The sequence below is a fragment of the Paralichthys olivaceus genome, chromosome 23 (assembly GCF_024713975.1).
Source record: "Paralichthys olivaceus isolate ysfri-2021 chromosome 23, ASM2471397v2, whole genome shotgun sequence".
Taxonomy (NCBI): domain Eukaryota; kingdom Metazoa; phylum Chordata; class Actinopteri; order Pleuronectiformes; family Paralichthyidae; genus Paralichthys; species Paralichthys olivaceus.
In genome coordinates, this window is record NC_091115.1 from 246,296 (window position 1) to 272,500 (window position 26,205).

General features: G+C 42.0%; 5 protein-coding genes and 1 long non-coding RNA gene across 12 annotated transcripts in view; 2 read left to right on the top strand and 4 right to left on the bottom strand.

The window, feature by feature from the left end:
- Positions 1 to 1,836: 1,836 nt before the first annotated feature.
- On the bottom strand, positions 1,837 to 11,362 carry LOC109647132 (coiled-coil domain-containing protein 136-like). Of its 4 annotated transcripts, none has more exons than XM_069519877.1 (10): positions 11,083 to 11,362; positions 9,813 to 9,875; positions 9,108 to 9,350; positions 8,848 to 8,922; positions 7,998 to 8,297; positions 7,634 to 7,790; positions 7,324 to 7,486; positions 6,517 to 6,651; positions 5,632 to 5,746; positions 4,302 to 4,439 (listed from the first exon to the last, which is right to left on the bottom strand). In XM_069519877.1, exons 2-9 carry the CDS (start codon positions 9,862 to 9,864, stop codon positions 5,642 to 5,644), a joined length of 1,230 nt encoding a protein of 409 aa, XP_069375978.1. In that variant the 5' UTR covers positions 9,865 to 9,875; positions 11,083 to 11,362; the 3' UTR covers positions 4,302 to 4,439; positions 5,632 to 5,641. The 4 variants fall into 4 exon arrangements, with proteins under 4 accessions (XP_069375979.1, XP_069375978.1, XP_069375977.1 ...); XM_069519876.1 differs by having other exon boundaries at positions 9,813 to 10,025; XM_069519875.1 differs by having other exon boundaries at positions 9,813 to 10,091; positions 11,083 to 11,226.
- A 652-nt stretch (positions 11,363 to 12,014) lies between these two features.
- On the top strand, positions 12,015 to 14,133 carry sco2 (synthesis of cytochrome C oxidase 2). Its single transcript, XM_020113762.2, has 2 exons — positions 12,015 to 12,362; positions 13,021 to 14,133. Exon 2 carries the CDS (start codon positions 13,036 to 13,038, stop codon positions 13,849 to 13,851), a length of 816 nt encoding a protein of 271 aa, XP_019969321.2. The 5' UTR covers positions 12,015 to 12,362; positions 13,021 to 13,035; the 3' UTR covers positions 13,852 to 14,133.
- A 276-nt stretch (positions 14,134 to 14,409) lies between these two features.
- On the bottom strand, positions 14,410 to 21,744 carry ncaph2 (non-SMC condensin II complex, subunit H2). Of its 4 annotated transcripts, none has more exons than XM_069519873.1 (21): positions 21,359 to 21,744; positions 21,027 to 21,205; positions 20,312 to 20,467; positions 20,027 to 20,128; positions 19,894 to 19,955; positions 19,734 to 19,812; positions 19,515 to 19,571; positions 19,135 to 19,214; positions 18,791 to 18,999; positions 18,455 to 18,555; positions 18,163 to 18,243; positions 17,572 to 17,635; positions 17,383 to 17,484; positions 17,249 to 17,293; positions 16,563 to 16,633; positions 16,361 to 16,475; positions 16,161 to 16,253; positions 15,995 to 16,044; positions 15,546 to 15,647; positions 14,936 to 15,085; positions 14,410 to 14,828 (listed from the first exon to the last, which is right to left on the bottom strand). In XM_069519873.1, exons 3-21 carry the CDS (start codon positions 20,417 to 20,419, stop codon positions 14,688 to 14,690), a joined length of 1,812 nt encoding a protein of 603 aa, XP_069375974.1. In that variant the 5' UTR covers positions 20,420 to 20,467; positions 21,027 to 21,205; positions 21,359 to 21,744; the 3' UTR covers positions 14,410 to 14,687. The 4 variants fall into 4 exon arrangements, with proteins under 4 accessions (XP_069375974.1, XP_069375973.1, XP_069375972.1 ...); XM_069519872.1 differs by having other exon boundaries at positions 20,312 to 20,470; XM_069519871.1 differs by lacking the exon at positions 21,027 to 21,205 and having other exon boundaries at positions 20,312 to 20,470.
- LOC138406776 (uncharacterized) lies at positions 21,042 to 22,432 on the top strand. The gene is made up of 2 exons (XR_011240152.1): positions 21,042 to 21,181; positions 22,227 to 22,432. It is a non-coding gene; the product is annotated as an uncharacterized lncRNA (long non-coding RNA).
- cradd (CASP2 and RIPK1 domain containing adaptor with death domain) lies at positions 21,819 to 24,172 on the bottom strand. Its single transcript, XM_020110748.2, has 2 exons — positions 23,710 to 24,172; positions 21,819 to 22,539 (listed from the first exon to the last, which is right to left on the bottom strand). Exons 1-2 carry the CDS (start codon positions 24,068 to 24,070, stop codon positions 22,244 to 22,246), a joined length of 657 nt encoding a protein of 218 aa, XP_019966307.2. The 5' UTR covers positions 24,071 to 24,172; the 3' UTR covers positions 21,819 to 22,243.
- A 1,149-nt stretch (positions 24,173 to 25,321) lies between these two features.
- socs2 (suppressor of cytokine signaling 2) overlaps positions 25,322 to 26,205 on the bottom strand; it is a 3,819-nt gene continuing 2,935 nt past the window's right edge. Inside the window, exon 3 of the mRNA XM_069519909.1 lies at positions 25,322 to 26,205. This exon is cut by the window's right edge and continues 495 nt beyond it. The gene's annotated coding sequence lies outside the window, so the exon portion shown is untranslated.

Sequence of the window (26,205 nt, forward strand, 5' to 3'; positions counted from 1 at the left end):
CAGGGGGGAGAGGGAGAGAGAGGGAGAGAGAGAGAGGGAGGGAGAGAGGGAGGAACAGGGGGGAGAGGGGGAGAGGGAGAGAGAGGGAGGGAGAGAGAGAGGGAGAGAGAGAGAGGGAGGGACAGGGGGGAGAGGGGGAGAGGGAGAGAGAGGGAGGGAGGGAGGGAGAGAGGGAGGAACAGGGGGGAGAGGGAGAGAGAGAGAGAGGGAGAGCGAGAGAGGGAGGGACAGGGGGGAGAGGGAGAGAGAGAGGGAGGAACAGGGGGGAGAGGGAGAGAGAGAGAGAGGGAGAGCGAGAGAGGGAGGAACAGGGGGAGAGGGAGAGAGAGAGAGAGGGAGAACGAGAGAGGGAGGGACAGGGGGAGAGGGAGAGAGAGAGAGAGAGAGGGACAGGGGGAGAGGGAGAGAGAGAGAGAGAGGGACAGGGGGAGAGAGGGAGAGAGAGAGAGAGGGAGAACGAGAGAGGGAGGGACAGGGGGAGAGAGGGAGAGAGAGAGAGAGGGAGAACGAGAGAGGGAGGGACAGGGGGAGAGAGGGAGGGACAGAGGGAGAGAGAGGGAGAGAGAGAGAGGGAGATTTAAAAAGCTCAGCGTCACACTCTCAGGAATGTCACACACAGCTTATTGGGGCGGCGACACACAGGACCCCCCCCCCCCCTGCCACTGACACCACCGAGTATTTATACTCCTCCTGAGGGGGGAGACACCAGGAAAGAGAGAGACACCAGGGGGGAGACAGATATTTACAATAAGTTGTGCGTTAATGTTATCATTCACCAGATGTGTGAATCTGTAAAGTTCCATAAAGTTGTCGAACACAATAAAAACAATGTTGTGATGAACAAAATGTGACTTTACATAAATCGATGAGTCAAATATCACTATGAAGACACAATGTAACACAATGTGAAGTAACACAATGTAACACAACATGAAGTAACACAATGTAACACAACATGAAGTAACACAACACAATGTAACACAACATGAAGTAACACAACACAATGTAACACAACATGAAGTAACACAATGTGACACAACATGAAGTAACACAATGTGACACAACATGAAGTAACACAATGTAACACAACATGAAGTAACACAATGTAACACAACATGAAGTAACACAATGTAACACAACATGAAGTAACACAACACAATGTGACACAACATGAAGTAACACAACATGAAGTAACACAATGTGACACAACATGAAGTAACACAATGTGACACAACATGAAGTAACACAATGTAACACAACATGAAGTAACACAATGTGACACAACATGAAGTAACACAATGTAACACAACATGAAGTAACACAATGTGACACAACATGAAGTAACACAATGTAACACAACATGAAGTAACACAATGTAACACAACATGAAGTAACACAACATGAAGTAACACAACACAATGTGACACAATGTGAAGTAACACAACACAATGTAACACAACATGAAGTAACACAATGTGACACAACATGAAGTAACACAATGTAACACAACATGAAGTAACACAATGTAACAATGAGGCAGAACAACATTTTGTATCATGGAAGAATAAAATAAATGATACATGTTGAACAACATCAACAAACAATTATAAATATCTGAAACATAAAGTTTCATTTTTATGACAAATCAAATAAAGTAACTTAAAAATACAATTCATTCAAAAATAGAAGATTCATACAAACTTCACTTCGTGGACACTTTAAATTGTGTAAAAGTTGAAATGGAGAAAAACCAAAGTTTCAATAACTTAAATCACTATAAGATTCATTTCAAATCCATAAATAAAAATATATACGACCACGTTTTCTGACAAAACACAAAATTAAAGAACGTTTTATTAGTTACAAAAAGATATTTTTGACACGTTGAAAACAAACATCGTCTCTTTTATGTCCAAAGTATTTCAATGTACATACATTTCACAGAAACACAATTATATTCTACACATAAATGTATTTGTATTGGACGAACCATCAAGGTTATTTATGGAAGAATAATAATAAACTGGTAAATATCTGCTACGTTTGCTGAATCTGCTCCGTCAAACACAAACTGTCTCCAGGTTTAAGAACAAGAGTCACTTTGTACTGAGGAAGATTTTCATGCTGAAGGAGGCGATGCTACAAATCCTTTTTATACAAACACTCACATTTAACAACCTTTTACAGGAAAAACTGCAGTTTTTTACATCAAATACTGGAAGTTACACATTAAATGTTAAATAAAATCTTCTGACACATTAACACAGAAACAAAAGGACTATGACGAAATGTAGAGTCTAAATAAGAATAATTCTGAAGTCTAACTTAGAAATCAATGTTTTCCTCTGGAGTAAATAAACCTTGTATTATATTTACTTATTTATTATTAAACATTTACTACGTCACAGACCGACTGACTCAAGTGACCATGAATATTTGATCGTCATCATCATTTTCTCTTTTCTGCAGAAATTGGTTCCATAAACTTTGCTAAACTTTCTCATGATTTAGACGTTGAATTGAAATCTTTAGTGTCGTATTGTTTTAAATCTATTTTTTATTATTTGCATCAACATTAGAGAGGAAGCTCCAGTGATTCATCATGAACGTTTGGACTCTTTAATTAAACTATAAACACACCGAACACCACATGTCTGTATTTACACATAATATGAATTAATAATGTATTCATTTAATTAAACTCATGCAAAACGTTTGAAAGTTTAAATGACACATGAAACATGCTGTTCATCATTAGAAGAATATAAGACAAGTTATAACCTTAAATCAATATGCTGCTTGTTATATTATTATTAGATATGTTTTCTCACTTGAGTGTCACTTCCTCCTTTAAACACAGTTCAGTGTTTAATATATTTAACCCGTGTCGTCAACTGGTCCTTTTAATAATGATAACAACTATTTGGTAAAAGTTCACAGGCATCATCACAACATCACAGTCGTTTAATCATCAGATTCAAACTCTGTGATTATTTGGTCACAACTTCAAAGTCAAATGTAAACTTTCATTCAGACAAACATGAGGAAGTGATTTCATCATCGTCCAGAAAAAAAGATTTAAAGCTTCAAAATCTGAACAAAAGAAAAACGTCTTCAGAGTTTGAACGAACTAAATAATAAACAAGCAGATTAGTTTCTTTGTAGATTTACACGGAACTGAAACTTTCCCGGTTTGAGACTGATCCATTTTGTTTTTTCTACGAGAGAAAAAAAACTTTGATGTACCAAAAAATCAAAGAGTGGAGGTGTCCCACAAGGCTCCGCACTGGGTCCTCTTCTATTCACTGCTAACGTCAGTGACACACACTTTTAAACGTCTTTAAAAAGTCTCTGTTGGAAAATGGAAAAAATATTTTGCTCATTGAACAGAAAGTCTAAATAATAATCAGAGACATGAGTCGCTGTGATTAATTATTAATTATAACTGATAAGTTATTATAGTAATTAAATCTGGTGATAAACGAGCCACGACTGAAGGTTCATGGTTTTCATGCAGAAATTCTTTATAAACAGAAACAATGTGATGAAAATGTTTGAAACTAATTCAGTCGAGAACTTACTTGGTTTTAAAATTGTAAAATTCTATTATAAATCTACAGTTTTACTGACATAGCAGTAAAACCACTTTTACATTCTGAATGTTTTCTCCAACAAATACTACTCGCTTTGACCATCACCCCCCCACACACAAAATGAAATAATGATGAAATAAATCAAATGTAAACCTGACACAGTGAAATGATTCATCTCTCAGCTCCTCAGATTTAAAATAAAGTGCTTCTTAACTTTGGTGAATGTTCGCGTTGGTTCTGTTGAACTTTCATATACAAACATTTTGAATCTGTTAAAGAGAAATTAAGCTACAAAAACATTTCTCAGGAATCAAGATGAATCACAAACACTGTAAATCTGAATTCTGTTCAAATTCTATTTTATTCTATATTCTATACTATTTCATCTTTTTCTGTGTTTGAGCTGAAATGATTTGTTGATAAAAAGCTGATCATAACCCTTTGGACTTTTGGATTTAAATTGTTTTCAAATTAAAACTTACAGTCGGATTCTCAGCAACAACGTTTTAATCAGCTGAGTGTTTTTTACAGTTCTGACCTGCAGGGGGAGCTGAGGAGGTCTTAATGGACGACTGAAATTCTGTCTGTCTCCGTCACTCACTGACTGTGGCGTTGAGGTCAAACCATCACGGACAGAGCAACGCAACAAGCATCAGGACAGCAACATGTTCGAGGGCAGAACTGGATTCATGACGGCAATCCCATAATGCCACAGTTCCCAGTGAGGTCATCGGTGAGGTCACCATGCGTCGTCCCTCAGGCCCTGGTGAAGCTGGGGACGACCAGAACCATGATGGCCGCCACAGCGACCGCCGCCACCGCCAGATTCCAGCCTTCAGTGTCCGTCTGTGGAGACAGAGCCAATCAAAGGAAGTTCAAAGTCAAACATGATTCAGAGTGAAACTGCAGATAACAATCAATCATCAAATCAATCACTGACTTTATTTTACCGTCACATGTGACCAGATGAAACCGGAGATGAGACGATTAACAAAATTCAAATAAAGGGACGATCAATTTTCTGTCTCTGAAAAAGTCGACAAACTAAGAACAAGGTTTCAGATGCTGATGTCACGGAGCAGGAAATAGATTTTATAAAAAAGATTGATTAATAAAGCTGAAGAATCATAAATATTTAAAAACGTCATTAAGGTTCAATGTGAAGTTTCCAACGTCTTCAGGACGTCGGAGCAAACTCAACAAAGTGTTGTTAGTTACAAGTTTCCACACACACGTCAACACTATTAATGAAGTGGTGTCGTATGTGTGAGAGTGTGACTGCAACTAAAACACTGTGTTAAAAGTAACTCTGTAAACAGATCTCCACACACACACACACACACACACACACACACACACACACACACACACACACACACACACACACACACACACACACACACACACACACAGTCACTCCTCCAGTCCACCAGGGGGCAGCGACACAGAAGCCTGTTCTATATGGACAGAGTTAACATGGAGGAGATCCAGACACGAGAAAAGTTTTTTCCAAACACGTGAAACGATAAATAAACTGGATCATGAGGACGTTAACAATAATTGGCCAATCAGGCAACTTCAGCACTGAGAGCCCCGCCCCAAAGGTTCATAAGACCCCCCCCAGAATCGGGACTTTCGATTTGTTCAGGACCAAGGTCGTGGTTCCTCTGGTGGAAAAAAGTTCCTGCAAAGCTTCCTGGGAAATCTCCTGTGGTGGAAACGCAGCGTAAATATATGAAAAAAACACAGAAAATGAAAATCTATGATTTGTCCAACGACAACACGTCTGGCCACGTGGTGGAACTTCAGGGACACGAAGAGACGATGGATTTTATAAATTATTTTGATCAACATTTTCCAGACGAGACGTTTAAATGAAACGATGAAGATTAGCCTGTTAATCACATGATTCTGTTTTAACGCCGCTGTGAACATGTGAAATAAACGGTTTGACCACTTCCTGCTCTTTGTCGGGAGAAGCCACTCGAACGCTTAAAGAATCAAAGTGCCTGGTAGAGAAAGAAGGGCGTGGCCATACCTGGTCCCCACTAGGACGCCAGCTCCTCCCACCAGCACCAAATCAAGGCCACTATAACAATCATTCCTATGAAGGGGGCGGAGAGAACAGGGGGCTCGGACGGACGAGTGCAGTTCTGGGAAGAAGACAGAGGGCAGGAGCGTGGGGGGGGGGGGTGAGAGGAAATAAAACCATAAAATAATCAGAATAAAGTCCAAAGATGTGAAGGACGACAGCAGGCAAATGAAAACAAGAGGTTTGATATGGAGGAAGAAAAGATGGACAGAAAAAGGAAGAAAGACGGTCGAGCATCAAATTTACAGAGAATTTGATCAAGTTCATTTAGTAAAGAACAGAAAGAGACCAAAGATGGTTAAAGACAAAATGGAGACGTTACAAACATCCACATCTTGTTCTTTAAAGATCTGTGACGACCAGGAGGAGGAGCAGCAGCGGGGGAGGGATGTGATGAAGAGGAGCAGGACTCTGATCTGGGATGAAGGAGGGCATGAGTCACTTGATTCATCGGCAGAAGGATGAGGACGAACAAAGTGAATCCAAGAATCCTACGAGTTTGTATTAAACTGTTCCTCGTGTGACGCATCAGCCAATCAGAGCTCGGCTCTGTCCTGCTGTCGGGACACTCGGCTCGGGGACAAACAGACACATGAGGAAAACAAACTGTTGAGAAGCAGCCAAACAAAACTCTCCGACGCCAGAGACGCAGCCTGAAAACCAGGAAGCAGAATGATGAAAGAAACGTGTTGAGCCACATGCAGACGTCATGAACACGATGAGAACAACATCCTCCTCCGTGTTTCTGATTCTTTTCTTCTTCTTCAGACTCTGAAACTCGTCTCACCAACACATTTATCGAAAACATATTCCTGACGTTGGACCTCTCACCCGTGACTTCCCGCCCGTCAGTTTCTGCAGCTCGGCCTTGTAGCGTCGCAGCTCCTGCTCCAGCGCTGCTCGCTCTCGTTGGCTGCTGTCGTACATCAGCTGCAGCTCCGCCAGCTCGCCCTTCAGACCGTCACACTGAGAGAGAGAGAGAAACAGAATGTGTTTCATTACACAGTGTCGTTACACAGCTGGTCCACCAGAGGACACTGGTGAGTTTATTATTATTCTGTAAAACATCCTGCTCTGTTACCGGGTCACTGCTTAAAGGTTCAGTGTGTAGAATTTAGTGACATCTAGTGTTGATATTGCATGTTGCAGCTGAACACCCCCCCCCCCCCCCCCACCCAAACATGAACCTGTGGCAGCTTCAACAGCTTTAGTTTGTCCAGTCTGGACTAATGTAAACAACATGGCGGCCACCGTAGAGAGGGTCCCCTCCATGTGAATATAAAGTATGTGAATATAAAGTGTGTGAATATAAAGTATGTGAATATAAAGTATGTGAATATAAAGTATGTAAATATAAAGTGTGTGAATATAAAGTATGTGAATATAAAGTATGTGAATATAAAGTATGTAAATATAAAGTGTGTGAATATAAAGTATGCAGCTTTAAATACAAAATGATCAATACACACACACTCTGATTTCTTTCATGTGCAATTGAGTCCAACGTGTCCATGTTAGCCGTGGTGTCGTTAGCCGTGGTGTCGTTAGCCGTGGTGTCGTTAACCGTGGTGTCGTTAACCGTGGTGTCGTTAGCCGTGGTGTCGTTAGCCGTGGTGTCGTTAACTGTGGTGTCGTTACCTCTTTTTGAATCCTCTGCGTCGTCTCCTCAGCGTCTCTGAGCTGAACCTTCAGGACGTCGACCTCTGACCTCTCGACCTCCAGGTCGTGGGACAGAGTGATGTAAGAGTCCGTCTTCACCTGCTCGTCCTCCACTCGGACTTCCAGGTACGCGTCATCACACCTGTTCACCAGAACAACAGGTTCCTGCTCAGTGATTGGCTCGTCTGCTCACAGGAAGTGACTCAGTGATCATGTTTACGTGTCGGCTGACCCTGAACATTAGTCGTGAACAGCAGCAGTTTGATTGACAGCTGCTCGGACCACTCACGTGTCTTGTCGCTGCTTCAGCGTCTCCACTTTGCTGCTCAGCAGTTTGTTGTGGTCGCTCAGAGTCTGGCACTCGTCCTTCAGGTGGACGAGTTCGTCCTTCAGCTGCTTCACGTCCCCTGAACACTGCTGGCGCCCCCCGGAGGCTGCAGAGGAAACTAGAACCACGATACGACTGAACTGAAGATTTATCTGAAAACAGGTTTCATCATTTTTCATCTGGAGACGAGAACTGAGAGGGAGGCTAACTGTTTCCCTTTGTTTCCAGTCTTTATGCTAAGCTAAGCTAAGCATGTTTTCAGAGTGTTAAACTGGCTGAAGGTCAGATCATGTGACCAGCTCGACCTCTGAACTCAGCTCCTCACCGTGCGATGGCGCCCCCGTGTGGCGGCTCTTCATGCTGATCTCCGCCCTCAGTGTGGTGATCTCCATCTCATATTCCTGCGCCGTGGCGTGGAGACGCTGCTGCTCCACCTTCAGTCGACACAGCTCCTCCTGCAGGGAGGCAATGTCGTTCTCTCTCTCCGCTGCCGCCTCCTCGGCCGCTTGCTGCAGCAACACCACCTCCTCATGAGCCGAGCGCAACTCCTCCTGCGCCTCCTCCAGCTCGCTCTCCTTCTCCTCCTCCAGACTGTCCATCTCCTCCTGCACCGATCGCAACTGAGCTGAGGAGGAGAGAGGAAAAGAGAGAGGGCGGGAGGAGAAGAGAAAGGAGAGAAGGATGGAGGAGAGAGAGAGAGGCAGGGGAGAGGAGGAGAGAGGGAGGGATGAGTAGAGAGAGAGAGGCAGGAGAAAGGAAGAAGAGGAGAGGAGGTAGAAGAGATGAAAAGAGAGAGGAGAGAGGGAGGGAGGAGGAGAGAAAGAGAGGAGAGAGAGAAGAGAGGAAAAGAGAGAGGGAGGGAGGAGTAGAGAGAGGAGAGAAGGAGGAGAGAGGAAAAGGAGGAGAGAAGGAGAGAGGAGTAGAGAGAGAGAGAGGCAGAGGACAAGAGGAGGAAGAAGAGATGAAAAGAGAGAGGAGGGAGGAGAGAAGGAGGGAGGAAGAGAGAGAGGAAGAGGAGGAGAGAGGGAGAGAAGGAGGACAGGAGGATAGAGAGAAGGAGGATAGAGAGAAGGAGGATAGAGAGAAGGAGGATAGAGAGAAGGAGGAGGACAATAAGAGAAGACTAAGTTTTTCAGTCTGTGATGAGTCTGTGTGTCAGTGGAGTGACGGAGTACCCTGCAGTCTCTGGATCTGTCTGGTGAAACTCTCGGCCTGGTGAGCGCTCGCCAGGCGCTCTTCATCCAACACGCCTGAAAGAGAAGAAGAGTTCCATGTTTAGATTCACTGATCCATCACATTTGATTTGTCTCATCGATGTCAACGAGGAGCAACATCCTCTGTTCTTAACTCGACAAGAGATGGAGTAACAACACATCTCTTCACATGTGACTCAAACACAGTAACACGTTAAGAACACGTTAAAGGAGACACCGACCCTGCAGCTCCATGAAACTGTCCTCGTGTCTCTGAGAAACTTCTCTCGCCTCCTCGAGCTCCAGCAGCAGCTGCAGAACCTGAGCTCTCAGCTCCTCCACCTCCTCTTCTTCATCCCTCACTCCTCCCTGCTCTTCATGCTTCTTCTCCTTTACCTCCTTCTCTTCCTCCGTCTGTCCTTTCTCTCCATCTGTCAGTGTCTCCTTCTCCTCCCTCTCTTTGTCCTTCAGATCACTCACTTCATCTGCACAGAAAAGAAATGATTTGAAATCACACATCATTGAACCAGAATCCACTTCATCACCTGACACAGGTCACATGGTACAGAACAGGTGATTCCTGTTTACACTGTGGCTCCACCTGCTGGTGGTGATGGAGAAAGAGAAACTGTAAATAAAGGACATGACAGCTGCCAGAACATCTGGATCTCCACCTGGTGGTTGTCAATGATCACCGTTATACAGTCGATCTATAAAGCACACACTTCTCTTCAGTGCATTAATGTCCCTGAGAAGCTTTTATTGTGAAACAGGAAGTGTCTACAGTGCAGTTACAATAAATCAAAATAAGACTTTTAGTTAAAGTGATGATGGATGAATCTAACTTTGGATCATTTATCTCATATCAGTCTTTTTCCCTCCATCACTCTTTGTTTATCCAATCAGCTGTTTGACTCATTTACATGTAAGAAACAGAAAACACTGACCAGACGCATCGAGGACCTCCTCTATGACGGGCGGCAGCCGGAACCCGTCCATGTTTTCAGCTGCTGCAGAGAGACAGAGGGGGAGGGGATCAGAGATCCACACGGGAGGGGTGAGGAGGAGGGTGAGGCAGATGGAGAACAGGAAGCCTCCTCACGCTCTGAGCAGAGCGAGATGCTGCAGCTCCTCCATCGTCCTGGAGGTGAGAGACGAGGCTGGGGGAGGAGGGGGGAGGTGTCAGAGAGAAGCGACAGAAGCTGATGACACTGAACAACACGGACCTGGAAGAACAAAACACGTTATAATCACATGTTAAAACACAACTGAGTAAATATGAACACACACTCACACACCCCGAAGATGATGTCAGCTGAATATTCAATGAACTTTGCATTTTTCATCTTTTCTTCATCAACATTAAATTTAAACAGAAAACTGCTCAGAACCTCATGACAGATGAGCTGCTTTTACTTTGAAAGAGAACAGGAACAGGAGTTGAAACGTAAATTCAACAGATATTTAATGAAATAAATTCAAGAGACGTTCAGAAACACTTCAGCTCTGAATGAAAACTAGAGAACAGATGTTCATGTTCCCCTCAGGATGTACTATGACCTCTGACCCTCTGACCAGCGCCACCGTCAGGTCAAAGTTCCCATTTATCCAAAACTTTTAAATACATCCAGTTTGGTTTGAATGAGTTGTTTGAGGGTATGAAAACAGGCTGAGACGTGATGACTGACAGCTGAGACTGACTCCTGATTGGTCGAGAGCAGGACTCCACTCGCTGCTGCATCACCACCAGATGGCAGCGTTTGAATCGGAGATATTTTGACTTATTTTACTATGACAGGAGGAAGTGGAGACTTATCGTCCATATACATTCCCGTCATCCTCAGCTTTGTGTTTACTGCTACTTAGCTAATGTTAACATGCTAACCCACTAAACTACACGATGATGATCATCAACAATCCATCCACCAATGGTAGAGACCTGTATTACCACTGTCAACCTCACGGTGGCATCTGATGTAAAGGGCAGGTTCATCCTCTGGAGACCAAACAGCAGACGTTGAGATGTTTGAGTGTGAAGGACTCCGCAGTGTTTCCATCCCCATGGCAAAGTGCTAACGTGGCTAACAAGCTAATTCCAATATGTGGGACTGTCCCTTTAAAGCTGCTGGTATGTGTGAGCGTACGACCTTCATCTCTCACACACTCACACACACACACACACACAATAATAATAATAATAAATAATATAATAAATACCTGAAGCTGAGCTGCTGCAGTTTCCTCTGTGGTTTCACAGACCTCCTCCTCCTCCTCCTCCTCTTCCTCCTCCTGTTGTCCTATATTTCCTCCTCAGCGTCAGCTCCTCTCTCAGTGTGATGCAGAGCGACGTCACGACATGTTACAGTCAGAGGCCATGACATGAATCCTCAATGAACCAGCCCTGACTCAGACTCAGAGGAGAAGCTGCATGGTCATCAGTGTTCATGTGTTCACACTGATCTGTGGCTCTGACTCCTGCAGGTCTGAGTTCAACCTGCTGATGAAATGGAAACGCAGCAGTAAACTCCAGACGCCTCTTGCTGCCGTGTGGTTGCCAGGCAACACAAATCCTGACTGGATAACATCAGAGACGTGACGACGAGCGAGGACAGAAAAATACGTGTGACCTCAACTGAACGAAGCGAGAACGAGCCAGGAAACTGTGTCACATGACAAACTTCACATACTATCAACACAACTATGAAACGAGACACAGTGAAGAATATACACAACTGTACTGTAAACAACACTATGAGCCAATATATATATATATATATATATTTATATATATATATATATAATACTATAAACACTCTGTAAGGACAGGGTGGGTATTATTATTATTATCATATTAACATTAACATGTATGTAGTTTATCTCACGTGGGACCTTTGCATGTTCTAGTGTTTCATCTGGACTCAGCCAAGTGGCGACACCTGGTGGCGGATCTGTGAGTTACAGCTGTGAACGAATCTGCTGATAATAAAATTAAATAAACTTTAAACGTTTGTTTACGTGAATTCACGCGTCTGATTTTACTACGAATTAATATTTGATTTTACATCCGGTGAAGAGAATCTTTGGAGCATTTCTGGTCTTTCAAAAGAAAAGACAGGTTTTTGTCGAATCTGCCGAGACGAACAGAAATCAGTTTCCTGTGGATGCAGGTCACGTGTTTATTAACCGGAAGTGTATCACTTGTCACACTTCTGCGGAGGTGACCGGTAACTACTCCCGGTCCTTACGTTAACGGAGGTTCCGAGTGACGTCACGGAACCAGCTTAACGTTAAACTACCGCAGAGGTGTGTGTGTTCCCGGGGTCTTACCGGATCGTTCCCGCGGTCTTACCGGATCGTTCCCGGGGTCTTACCGGATCGTTCCCGGGGTCTTACCGGATCCAGCTGCCTCCAGCCCTGAATCTGCTCCATGTTCCGGCTCGTCGGTGTGAATCCTCTGTGAATAACCCGGTGCATGACGGGAACACACCTGAGGACAGGTGAGCATCTTAGGCAGTTAGCTACGTCACAGCTGACACTATTGAATACAGATAATTTGTACAAATTAAAAAGATTTGTTCTGAATGAATCTCAGTAAAATACGAAATCATCATGAAATTAATTTGATTTGAAGTTTTTGTGGAAACAAAAACAAACTTGTTTGACAAAGAATTCCCCAGTTTTTACTGATGTTTCGTGTTTGAGTCTGAATCCACTGAAGAATAATGAAGTGATAATTATTTACATGCCTCACCTGTAGAACCAGACCTGACCAGCTGCAGGGTCAAAGGTCAATCCAATCATTAATGCAGATGATTGAATGATTCAAAATCTAAATTTAATCTGCAACAAACTTTCATCATTTGTTTTAGATGAATTTAATATTTTGAGCAGAAAAAGAAACAAATCCAGATAAAAACTATTTGATTTCATGTCACATTAAAAACTCTGATGAGTAATAAACTGAAGTTATCGATTTTATATATTAAATGTTATGATGATGATCAGTCTATAATCAGTAGTTTGACTTTTCTTTTCGCTGCATCATTAACTTTTACTGATTCTCTCAGTACATGTTCTCATACTTTCACTTGGGTAATAATACTTGTTGTACTTCGAATTCAATGAAGTATCTGATAACTTCTCTTGTTTGAGCAGGAACTCATTCTAAAGATGTCAGTGCTGCGGTGCATTGTGGGTGGACTGCGTCTTCCTTGGGTCCAGCAGACATTTGTCTCCTCACCATCTCTGACCTCAGCGAGTGTCCTTGTCAGACCACGTCCTCCTCGACTTCCTCCGCAGCGTCTCCTGTCTGCGGGGGGGGGCTCGTCAGTTTCAGCAGCGAAGCTGAAGCTCAGGACTCGTCTGTTGGTGACTCTGCTGTTTGGCGGCGGCGTGCTGACCGCCTGGTGGTACGTGTACGAGGAGAAGCAGCAGAGGTTGCGGCAGCAGCGCATTGAGCAGCTACGACAGGTGGCTGTGGGTCAGGGGAACTTCAGTCTCCTGGACCACAGGGGGCAGCGCAGGACCAAGCAGGACTTCCTGGGCAGCTGGGTGCTGCTGTACTTCGGCTTCACGCACTGTCCTGACATCTGCCCCGAAGAGCTGGAGAAGATGAGCTCCGTGGTGTCGGCTCTGGACCGGGAGGCCTCACTGCCGCCCGTCCAGCCGCTCTTCATCACCGTGGACCCGGACAGGGACGACGTGGCGGCGCTGGAGCGGTACGTCAAAGACTTCCACCCCCGTCTGATCGGACTGACCGGATCATCAGAGGAGGTGAAACACGCGGGGCGGGACTACAGAGTGTACGCCAGCCCTGGACTCAAAGACGAGGATGGAGACTACATCGTGGATCACACCGTCCTGATCTACTTGATCAGTCCTGATGGGCTCTTCCTTGATTATTACAACAGAACCAAGAACGAGGAGCAGATCAGCGAGAGCATCAAGAACCACGTCAGGAACCAGGTCAAGCTCGGAAAAGCTTGATGAGACGCGGCGCTTCACTTCACAGACCCGAGTCTGATTCCTCAAACAACAAAAGATTCAGATCTGAAGTTGTTCAGTTTCTTCGACCAGAAGATTAAAACTCTGAACGTCCTCAGTGAGTTTGAACAGAAGACGTGTTTTTGAGACATGAGGACGGATTCAAGTCGTCTTCATCTCGTCTCATAGAGTTGAGCTGCGACTGTCCATCGACAGAAAAGTTCTGCTGCTGATTTATCTGAGTTTGTTTGTTTTTGTCTGAAAATAAAGTGAAAATAAACTGAATCTTTGTGTTTTAAAACTTTTTATCTGAGGATGTAGAAACTGCAGTTTTCTTATAATTGTATTTATTTTATTTTAGGATTTAGTAAGAAATACAGAGTACAGTTTATTCAGAGATTGAAAAGTAAAATGATAAAGTTTTAACATACGACCAGATTATTATCTACAGTTAAAATGACTGGATGATAAATAATGTCACATGTTTGAATCTAAGAAATGGTGACAGCAATTCAGAGCCAGAAAACTTTAAAGACAGTAAAAATTAAATCAGGATTAATATGAATGAATGAAAATCTAATCTTTAATTTTTGAATCGGTATAAAACACATGACATGATAGAAAGTGACCGAGCTCAGTTGAATGAAATCTCCATCAGTAAAACAAACAGCTTCAATATGCACATTTTATTTCAGAGACCAAACAGGAGCACGACTCTTGTTGTTTTCAGAGTTCAGATTCGATCCCGAGGAAACGAGGGTGAAGGTTTGAGTCCGTGTTCATGTCTCTGGCGGTTTGTTGTGAATGTAAACGTCAGTGTGACGATGACGAGTGTGAACTCACTCAGCTGTTTCCAGACTGAAGCCGTTGGACTTGAATCTGTCCGTCGCTCTGTCAGTGCTGAGCAGAGTCAAACCCATCGAGTCCAAACTGGGGTCCAAACCTTCAGCACTGTCGATGTCCACCGTGTAGTCGTTCGCCTGAAAGAGACACAGAGACACATTCATTCACATCTGTCTTCATGTACATGTATGTAACGTGTGTGGAAGCTTCATGGATGTTTCAGATCAGTGAGCGTAGGATTTACCAGCTGCAGTGAAGCCAGCAGATATTTACAGGCTTCAAAGTTGTCCAGACCGTGAACGACAGACGAGAACAATCGGCGGTGACCGACGGTGTTCAGCGCTCCGACGATCCGGTCTCCGTAATCATGGATGTCAAACACCAGACGCTCCTCCTGGAGCAAACAACACCGCAAACAGGACGTCAGGCAGGACAGAGACGTGAGGCAGGAGGACAGAGACGTGAGGGTGGAGGACAGAGACGTCAGGCAGGAGGACAGAGACGTGAGGGTGGAGGACAGAGACGTGAGGGTGGAGGACAGAGACGTCAGGCAGGAGGACATAGACGTCAGGCAGGAGGACAGAGACGTGAGGGTGGAGGACAGAGACGTCAGGCAGGAGGACAGAGACGTGAGGGTGGAGGACAGAGATGTGAGGCAGGAGGACAGAGACGTCAGGCAGGAGGACAGAGACGTGAGGGTGGAGGACAGAGACGTGAGGCAGGAGGACAGAGACGTCAGGCAGGAGGACAGAGACGTGAGGGTGGAGGACAGAGACGTGAGGGTGGAGGACAGAGACGTGAGGGTGGAGGACAGAGACGTGAGGGTGGAGGACAGAGACGTGAGGGTGTTTTACCTGCAGATCCAGTTCAGGTCGGATCTTGTCCTCCCAGTCTTTGACTCGTCGAGACAGAGCCGTCTCCTGAGTGTAACCTTGACAGTTCACCACCAGCTGCTCCTGAACACGAGATTCAGAAGTTTTATCAGTTTGACTTCAGACACACGTCATCTGTTCATCGTTTAATATTTAGAATAATTCACATCAGACAGTTCGTCTCCACCAATCAGAGCCCTGTCAGTTTACATGTGAGGTCAGTGTGACCTTTGAACCTAAGTAAGCGTTTGCATCAAATTTGAAGAAATTCCATCAAAGCCTGTCGGACAAGCTACCAATATGAATCTTGTCCAGCAGGTGGCGCTGGTGCAGAGAAATGAGACATTTCTTTTCATTTGAACAGTTCATTGATCCTCAGATCTGAAATCAGTCAACAAGTGGTTTTATTGGCGACTGTGTGGATCACGTACCACACGAAGCTTCACCAGGTCTTCATAACTCAGCTCGTCTCTCTGAGCGTCTGCAGAGAAACAACACACGACGTCATCACGGGTCACATGACGTCTATATAAACAGGAAGTAAACACATTCTCTGTTTTTAATTGTGAAATGTTTTAATCGTCTTTAACGTTTTACCTGCTGCTATGACGTCCACGCCTCCGTCGCACTCAGCGGGAACGTCGTCAGGAAACGCTTCATGTTCGTTGTCTGAGTTGTCGTCGTCTCCACCTTTTAAATATTCAACGAATGACTGTGACATTCGTCCACCACGTGTTCTCTGAGTGTGTGTGATCGTTAATTCAATAAAACATCATCTCTGACTGTAGAAGTTTTACCCAGCAGGTCCGGGTGTCTGAAGCCGTGAACAGGCTCCTCCCCCTGTTGATCTGGCCCCGCCTCCTCCAGCTGCAGGAACGTCCTCCGCAGCTCCTCGTCTGAGACTGCAACACCCTGATGACATCACACCATTGACCACGCCATCTTCGTACATGATGAATGGAAAGAATCTGAATGAAGAGTGAAGCCGTACAAACTCACAGTTCGTCTGTAGATTCTTCTCTGAGTCTTCACTTTGTCTTTCACTGTGTTCACATAGATGTAGTTCAAGTCTGTGAAAACCAAGCCACATGTAAACACAACATACAGTTTACATACATGTGATTGTATTTGAACATGTGTCACGTTTACAGCCACGTTGATGTAACATGTGTTCATTTCATATGTTTCTTTGGATGAATCACAAACACAACTTCTGATATGAGTTCATATTTGAATTATTTTATTTTTTTTAAACTCAATCTTTCTCTGGACATATTTAATAATTTTCTATCTTTCCTGCAGAAAAACATTTCAACCGAATTAAGAAAACTCTTATAAAGTATAATCATTGTTATAGTTTGAAGTTTCAGTTTAAAACCAGTAAAACTCTTTAAACTACACTTTTCTAAAACTGGGTCTTTCAATGTCGACACATTTATTTAAGTGCGACAACATTTAAATTTTAAATATCACAGAAGATGTTCTTTTTATTAAAACGAAAAGTTCAATTATTAAATAATTAAATGAGTAGGTGATTGATCACTGAACTAAATCATAATAATAATTAATTCCTGCTGAAATCTACGTCATTAAAACATTGTTTTGTTGGTTTTAAGAGCTTTCATCATGATAGATTGGAAATGTTAATATTAATATGATGAAGAGTATTAACAGATAAAACTAACCTGTGAACTTGGGTCCGTTCTTTAGTTTGTGCTCCGGAGGATCAACTGTGACAAAACAACATCAGTAATTCACAGAGGTTAAACTGAGATATAATACGAAAAGATAAAAGTCATTAAAGTCAGTCTGTGCTCACAGGTTCCTCTGAACCAGCTCCTGAAGTCCTGAAGTGGAGACGCTCGTTTTCTTTTCCTCTTTCCTCCGTCGTCGAGGCCGTCGGGAACCTTGTAACATTTTTCTGAAGGAAAATCCCAAACTCTGTCAGCGACAAGAAGAACGACAGAAAAAACAATTCTGTAAATCTCCTGTGAGTCTCAATGTTCACCTGGTTTTAACGGTTTCTCTTCACCGAGGACAGAATACGGGTCATGAAACGTCCAAACGTTCACCTGAAAATGAAGACAGACAACTTAAATGACATTTTTTGAAAAGTGGTCACATTTAACACATAAAGTTATAAAGAGACTTGACGAAGGTTTGTAATTTAACAATATCGTAATTTTAGAATAAAGAACTGTTAAGAAATCCGAATGTTTCATGAGTAGAATTGTGATTTTGTCAAACAACGTGACAATTACACATATTTTGAGAATAAAATCATTTTGAGACAAACTTAATTTTCAAAATTGAAAATATTTATAGAGAAACAAGCTGCAATTTTATAAAGAAAACAATAAAATCTCTTGTACTCTGAACATGAAGCTGTAATAAAGCACATTTCAACAAAGTTGTAATTTCCCGGGAGAATAAATAAATGTTTTACTTTTTCAGTGAATCTGCAGAATAACTGAGTTCATAATTTTATGAAAATTAGACTGTAATAAAAATAAATTAATGAATTAGGAGATTTTCTCTTCTGATCATGAGATTAAAGTCGTTATTGACAAACTGTCGTTTCTCAGATGTATAAACATACAGCAGGGGGCGCCTCCTCCCTCCTCCGTTTGTCCGTCTCCACCTGTCGTCTCTCTCGAATCATCTGCCCGTCGCTCGGAGCCTGATTTAAAGTTTAAAGACAAACAATAAGGTTTAGACACAGTGAAAAATCGGAAACTCGGAAAGACGAGGAGATTCCAGATGTTTTGGTGACAAGGGTAGCGCCCGTGTGGACGAGCTGGAAACAACAACCCTGATCTTTCCTGCTGCATTATACACCATGTCAGAAAACATCATCTGGATTCAGAACCAGTTACGTCCGGAGCTGAGACCTGGTGTCTGTGGACGCGTTCCTCTGGTTCCTGGTCCAGCTCCATGTGGTTGTCGTCTAAAGGGAAGAAGTTCTCTGCAGCGTCGGCTTCATCCGAAGCTCCTGGATGAAGACAATTTAAAAACAACATCAACGACCGGCTGCTCAGCAGAATTAAGCTTCAAATAAAATTCATAAAAAACTAATGAAAGGTTTTATTTTTTTATTTCTCACTGAGATCAGATCAAAAATTAAAATATTTAATAATTGAATGATTGAATTAAAGTCGACTGTAACAGCTGTTGAGCCATGATGTCAGATTTAAAACGATAAAGTGATTGGTGTTGATTAGAGTTACCTTCCTTCTCCTTCTCGCCCTCCTTCTCCTTCTCGCCCTCCTTCTCCTTCTCCAGCTGTCGAGCATTAGCATCTGGATGAAGATGCAGAGACTTGACAGGATGTGGATCATCTTCAAACCTGGATCTGAGGAGGATCATGTCCCCGTCGCCTGGGATGTACAAGTTCATCCTGAAATCCTTCTGACTGCACAACACCTCGCCTTTCAGACTACACACACACACACACACACACACACACTTTTTTTTTAATGACTTTTATTTTCAAAGTATATCTTTTGTAGAGTCTTTCACTCAGAAAGGTGTGTGTAGCGTCTTTTATTTTGAAAGGTGTGTAGACTCTGACCTGATTAGAGGAAGTCTGTTTTTCTCGTGAGTTTCAGGAGGAATCAGCGATGGAGGAGGAAGAGGAATCACGTTCACCGTCTGAGACGAGAGACAGATACTCATCATACTAAACTACAGGTGAACTGAACCAGGTTAAAGTGAACCAGGTTTAACTGAACCAGGTTTAACTGAACCAGATTTAACTGAACCAGGTTAAAGTGAACCAGGTTTAACTGAACCAGGTTAAAGTGAACCAGGTTTAACTGAACCAGGTTAAAGTGAACCAGGTTAAAGTGAACCAGGTTTAACTGAACCAGGTTAAAGTGAATCAGGTTTAACTGAACCAGGTTTAACTGAACCAGGTTAAAGTGACTCGTGTTAATCTCCGGGTGAACCGACCTTGTTGACGCTGGTTTTCTGTGGGGTTTCTGGGACTTTGATTTCCAGAGGAGTGAACTAAAACAGAAAAATAAAAAACTGTTTCTGATGCTGAAGGGGACTTCCCACATTACCCACAATGCCTTGTGACAGCCACAGCAGAAGAGGTGTGAACGCGCTGCTTTAGACAACGTGAATGGTTTAATAAAGGTTTGATTAAAACTGTTAGACTTGTGTTACCACATTCTCATCTTCATCGTCGTCATGACAAGTCCCTGCTGCGTCGTCCTCCTGAGTCTCGGCCGACTGTTTGTTACGTCTGTGTTTGAAACGCATGAGAAAAGCTTTGTTAGGAAAATCATGGAATCGTGGAACATCGGTTATTTGATCAGACTCTTACTTCTTGTTCCTGTCGTTGATGTACTCCAGAGTTTGATAGACGAGGCTGTGCAGCAGCTCCACCTGAAACACAGACAGTTTTAATCAGACGGCTCAGACTCGTCACTCGGACGTTCTCGCTCCTGTGGTCGAACCTTCTTGCTGTAGATGCAGGTGGAGCCCTGGATGAGCAGCGCAGCTTCTGCAAAGTTCAGCCGAAATTTTCCTCCATCGAACGTGATGCACATTTCATCCAACTACAGAAACAGACAGAGAAAAGAAATCTTCTGAATGATTCACCAGAGCCAACTAAAGATGTATTTTCTTTAAATGTTATTGTAAGAATATAGAGACTTATCACAACACCAAACTCTTTTGAATTTCATATACCAGTGATTCTCGGACGTTTCCTCTGAGAACCCGGACACACCACCTCTTACCTCCTCTAAATAGTCGTTCAGCTCCGACGCCACGTCGACATCCCAGTTCTTGGTGAGTTCTCTAATCGGCTGCAGCAGGTGAGCGAATCTGCTCTCTGTGGACTCCATCACGTCCGTCCTGTCACAGACCAGTCAAACTGCAGGTTTGTGAGGAAACTGCTGTGGGAAGCAAAAACAATAAAGTCTCTTGATAAATAGGGTCTTTTCTATTTTCTATTTAAACACGGACGAGGGTCAGAAAAACAGTAAAGATGAAACTAATTTAATTTACACATTTCTGATGAGTGAAACACAAACAGGTTCAATTAACTGGACTGAATGAAATGACACGTTGTAAATATGCTTCAATCAAAGTAGTAAATAAAACTTCCCGGCAGATGAATCACATTATATTGTAGTAAAACTTAAGGTACACAGTAAAGGGTACTTCCTTTGAGTATGAAAGTGATATGTACTTACAGTAAATGTATTTCGTAACTCGACCGGTGGATTTAAAATGATGGAAGAAATGTGTGAAGACATTTAGAACCAGAGTCCATTTCAAACTTCGACCATTTAACGTGACCAACGTCACGTGGCCACTGAACAGATTAGACAAGTTTAATAATCTAAAAGTACAACAACTGTTCATGATGACTTCATTATGAGTTATTATATTAAATTATTTTATTTAACCCTCCGATTGTTTCTCACGAGTTCTTCTCTGTGAACCAACCTGACATCGGTGTGACACCGCTTCCTCACGTATCGAGTCTCACACCGAACACAACTCGGTCAAATTAACGATTCATTCACCGGTTCATCGTTTCTTCTGTTTGTTTCAAAGTGACGTCAAACTGAAGGAGAACCGACAGATGACCGATTTTTAACGTGAGTCTGGTTCAACGTTTCCTCCTTCGATCAGAAACAGAGTTTAACGTTTAGTTAAATTAACATTTAGTTAATTTAACATTTAGATAAATTAACATTTAGTTCATTCAACTGTTCCGTCCTCGCTGAAAACGTTTGAGTGACGTGAACGTTTAAAATCACAGTAAATAAACTCACCAGAGTCGGAGCAGCTAAGTGTTGTTAGCAGTTAGCATTAGCATTAACTGACGGTCAAACTACCGCCAAACTCTTCTTCTACTGTTTCACCATGTGACCGCTCTGACTGCTGCCCCCTGTCGGCCCCAGATTACTATTACTTTAAAGTATTCTATATATAGATTTTTGTAAATATTATATATGGTTTATAAAATGCTATCCCTCTGTTATATGTATTATTAATTGTATATATACACAAATACAACAGGCAGATGACACTAATAGGTCACATTAAATAATACATAAAGATCAATGTAGAATAATAAATGATGTATAACCTCAGACAGTGTAAACAACATGATCTGACATATATATATATATATATATATATATATATATATTACACTGTAACATTATACACACTATCAAACACAAAGACATCTGAATGTGTGAGAAAACATTTGTCACTTTTTACGATCAACTTTATCAACTTGACTTTTTAATTGTTGTTTCCTGACTTTATTCTGGGATTGTCTTTAAATGTATGATCTCTGACTAAAACACATTTCAGACAAATTAAGATTTATCAATTAAATTGTGTATGATAAACATTTCTAGTCTGAATTTGGTGTCAAATCATAGTTTCAGACAGAAACAGTTTCACAGCTCAGTGACAGTTCAGGTTCTCTATCTCTTCAGTCCACCTTAAATCTCAGAGTCCAATAGAAAACCAGCAGGAACTGTTGAGGAATTAATGTGTGTGTGTGTGTGTGTGTGTGTGTGTGTGTGTGTGTGTGTGTGTGGCTGAGCAACATGTCGTCTCTTGTCTCAGACTCAGTCATCTCGTCCTAACTGTTTCAAACACTCTTGTCCTGCTGAGCGTCCACAGTTGTCCTCAGCACGTCTTCATATCAGGGCGTCCTGCAGGACAGACGGGTGGATGTCAGCGGCCTGTAGAGACTCCAGCAGCCTCTGGACCCTGGCTCTCCTCCCCTCAGATCGTCTCCACTGAACCAGGCCGGCAAGCGCCGCCCCATGAGTGCTGAGACCATGATCGGACCGAAGGCGAAACAAAGCCTCCGCAGACAAACCCAGGTCCATCAGCACAACCTCCCACTCAGCCCCGAGTCGAGACGCTAGACGGGACAACTCCCGATCTGAAGGAACCCTCTGGAGAACCAACTCAGGAAGCTGCCGGTCGTCTGCAGAGAGATGGAAATATCGTGAGATTAGAAGAAGAATGAAGAGGTGTGGAGGAAAACTGAATTCTGGGATTAAAGTCTTAATCCAAAAGATATCATCACTTTAATCCCAAACTCTAACCTCTGAATCTGAATTCAATCTATGAATGTGAATTCAGACTTTAATCTGGATTAAAATGTCTGAATCTGAGATTGGATCTCACACTTGTGACATGTATTTGAGTTCCTGTACAATTATTTGTCTTTCACGAATAATTAAATCCAATTTTTGTCTGGAGCAGCAGGTCATCATAATCAAACTGGAACTAATCTGCTTTTATTAAAACGACCAGTGGTCTTTGTTTTGATGAAAGCATCCAGGATTGAATTCTAATGTTTGTTTACACTGACGTCATGGCTCAGGGCTGTAACTTTAATTCTCAGTATGTGGAAGTCACCGGGGGGTTGTTCTGTTTTGTCTCCATTCATTGGACGACAGCATCGACAAAAACAAGAGGAAAGAAATCCGATCGTCTGTGGGGGGGCGTGTGTGTGTTATTCTTTAGGTCAGTGTGACACAGGACGTTTACATCGTTTGTAACCTCGAAGTGTTTGTTCAAGAAAATCTGATCAACACTGCAGCTGATGTTCCTCTGTTCTACTGTTCTACTGCAGCTGATGTTCCTCTGTTCTACTGTTCCACTGTTCTACTGTTCCTCTGTTCCACTGTTCTACTGTTCCTCTGTTCTACTGTTCCTCTGTTCCACTGTTCTACTGTAGCTGATGAACTAACTAACTTCATGTCTAACTAACTAACTAACTAACTAACTAACTAACTAACTTCATGTCTAACTAACTAACTAACTTCATGTCTAACTAACTAACGAACTAACTAACTTCATGTCTAACTAACTAACGAACTAAATGTCTAACTAACTAACTAACTTCATGTCTAACTAACTAACGAACTAAATGTCTAACTAACTAACTAACTTCATGTCTAACTAACTAACGAACTAAATGTCTAACTAACTAACTTCATGTCTAACTAACTAACTTCACATCTAACTAACTAACTAACTAAATGTCTAACTAACTAACTAACTAACTAAATGTCTAACTAACTAACTAACTAACTTCATGTCTAACTAACTCACTAACTTCCGGGGTGTTCTGCAGCTCGGGCCTCACCTGTGGCTCCAGCTCCGGCTTCAGCTCCAGCTTCAGCTCCGGGTCCAGCTTCAGCTCCGGGTCCAGCTTCAGCTCCGGGTCCGGGTGTGTGGAGGTCCAGCAGCAGCCTGTCTCGGACCCAGCTGAAGTCGTCCAGGGCCCGCAGGAAGCAGCGGAAGGCCCGGGGCCCCCTGCGGGGCAGCAGCTCCAGGAGCCGCAGAGTCTTCTTGGTGTTCGTGGCCTGACACTCGATGTGTTCCACCTGAGCTTCCGTCAGAATCTCCTCCTGGAACAGAAGCGGAACGATGGAGTCGCTGACCTGCAGCTCCGCGGACAGATAGCGCGTGTTCCTCCGGAGAACGGCTCTGTGAGCCGGGTCCATGTCACAGTTCGAGTCCCTCTGTCACCGCCACATTTAATCATGTCACAGTGGAAACAACCCGGACTACAGCTGCAGCAATGTTATTGTGTCCGACTGGAAACACGTCGGCGGCGGAACCTTCTGCGCACACTCAGCAGTTTTAAACCTGAAAATCATTTAGTTCAAATCACCGATAACCCTGCTCCAGTTATACATGATGATATTATCATGATATGATAATGTTAAGATAATGATATGATAAGATAATGATATGATAAGATAATGATATGATAAGATAATGATATAATAAGATAATGTTAAGATAATGATATGATAAGATAATGATATGATAAGATAATGATATAATAAGATAATGTTAAGATAATGATATGATAAGATAATGATATGATAAGATAATGATATAATAAGATAATGTTAAGATAATGATATGATAAGATAATGATAATGATATTATAAAATAATGACATGATACGATAATGATATTATAATGATATGATAAGATAATGATATGATAATGATATGATAATGATATTATAATGTTATGATAATGATATATGATAAGATAATGATATGATAATGATATGATAAGATTATGATATGATATGATAATTATAAGATAATGATATGATAAGATAATGATATGATAAGATAATTATAAGATAATGATATGATAAGATAATGATAAGATAATGATATGATATGATAATTATAAGATAATGATATGATAAGATAATTATAAGATAATGATATGATATGATAATTATAAGATAATGATATGATAAGATAATGATATGATAAGATAATGATATGATATGATATGATAATTATAAGATAATGATATGATATGATATGATAATTATAAGATAATGATATGATAAGATAATGATATGATAAGATAATGATATGATATGATAATTATAAGATAATGATATGATATGATATGATAATTATAAGATAATGATATGATAAGATAATGTTAAGATAATGATATGATAATGATATAATAAGATAATGTTAAGATAATGATATGATAAGATAATGTTAAGATAATGATATGATAAGATAATGATATGATAAGATAATGTTAAGATAATGATATGATAATGATATTATAAAATAATGACATGATACGATAATGATATTATAATGATATGATAAGATAATGATATTATAATGATATGATAAGATAATGATATTATGAGATAATGATATTATAAGTAAAAGGTGTGAGTGACGGAAACACACACAGGATGAAGCACCATGTGAAACTTTTATTGATCTCATGTTTGACAGAGGCCCTGAACCTGCTGTGTGCAGCTGCTGTACAATCACACAGTGTGACACCATCAATAAATAAGTTATTAAACTCAAACAGCTGAGAGCGTCAGAGCCACAGCTGGGATATGTACAAACCTTCAGTAAATATACAGCTACTCATTTAGCCACAGAGCAGGAGACAGAGCCCCTCCATCCAACGATGATGACAGAAAATAACAGAAGAACATCATCAACACGAGCATCAAACCTGTGAACAAACATGCAACACAAAGTCCTGTTTACCTGAGAGCAACTGTTCACAACGTCCAGGATCGAAAACTGAAAACTGACCCCTCACAAACCAGAAGAGCTGGAAGAGATGATCACACTGTGATAACATCTGAATTGAGGGACATTACAGTTTGTTTCAGGAGCAAAAACCTTCAGATTCTTTTGATGTTTGAACAAATGAATCACTAGATTTCTAACAACAGTGAAGTTACGTGATGTAACTTGTGGGTCATTTATCAATGATCATAAAAAAACTTGAGATTCCTAAAGATTTTAAAATATGAGTTTTAATTTGAAACTATCATCAGGAAGTGTGTGTATCGGGGGCGTGTTGTGTAGCTCGTGGTCAGTCTCTGTGTTAACGTCTGCGCACCCACACACTCACACACACACACACAGTAGTGTGTTTCAGAGACGTCTGTCCAGGACCCGTGTCCGGAGGGAAAACTCTGCCTACTTCCATGACGACTCACCACCAATTATGGCCTCTGACCCGCTGGGCCCTGTCGGAACTGATGATGGAACTGATCCAAGGTCAGGTGGCATTGCACACAGCTGATGCAGTGGTACTCCTCCACACAGAGGTG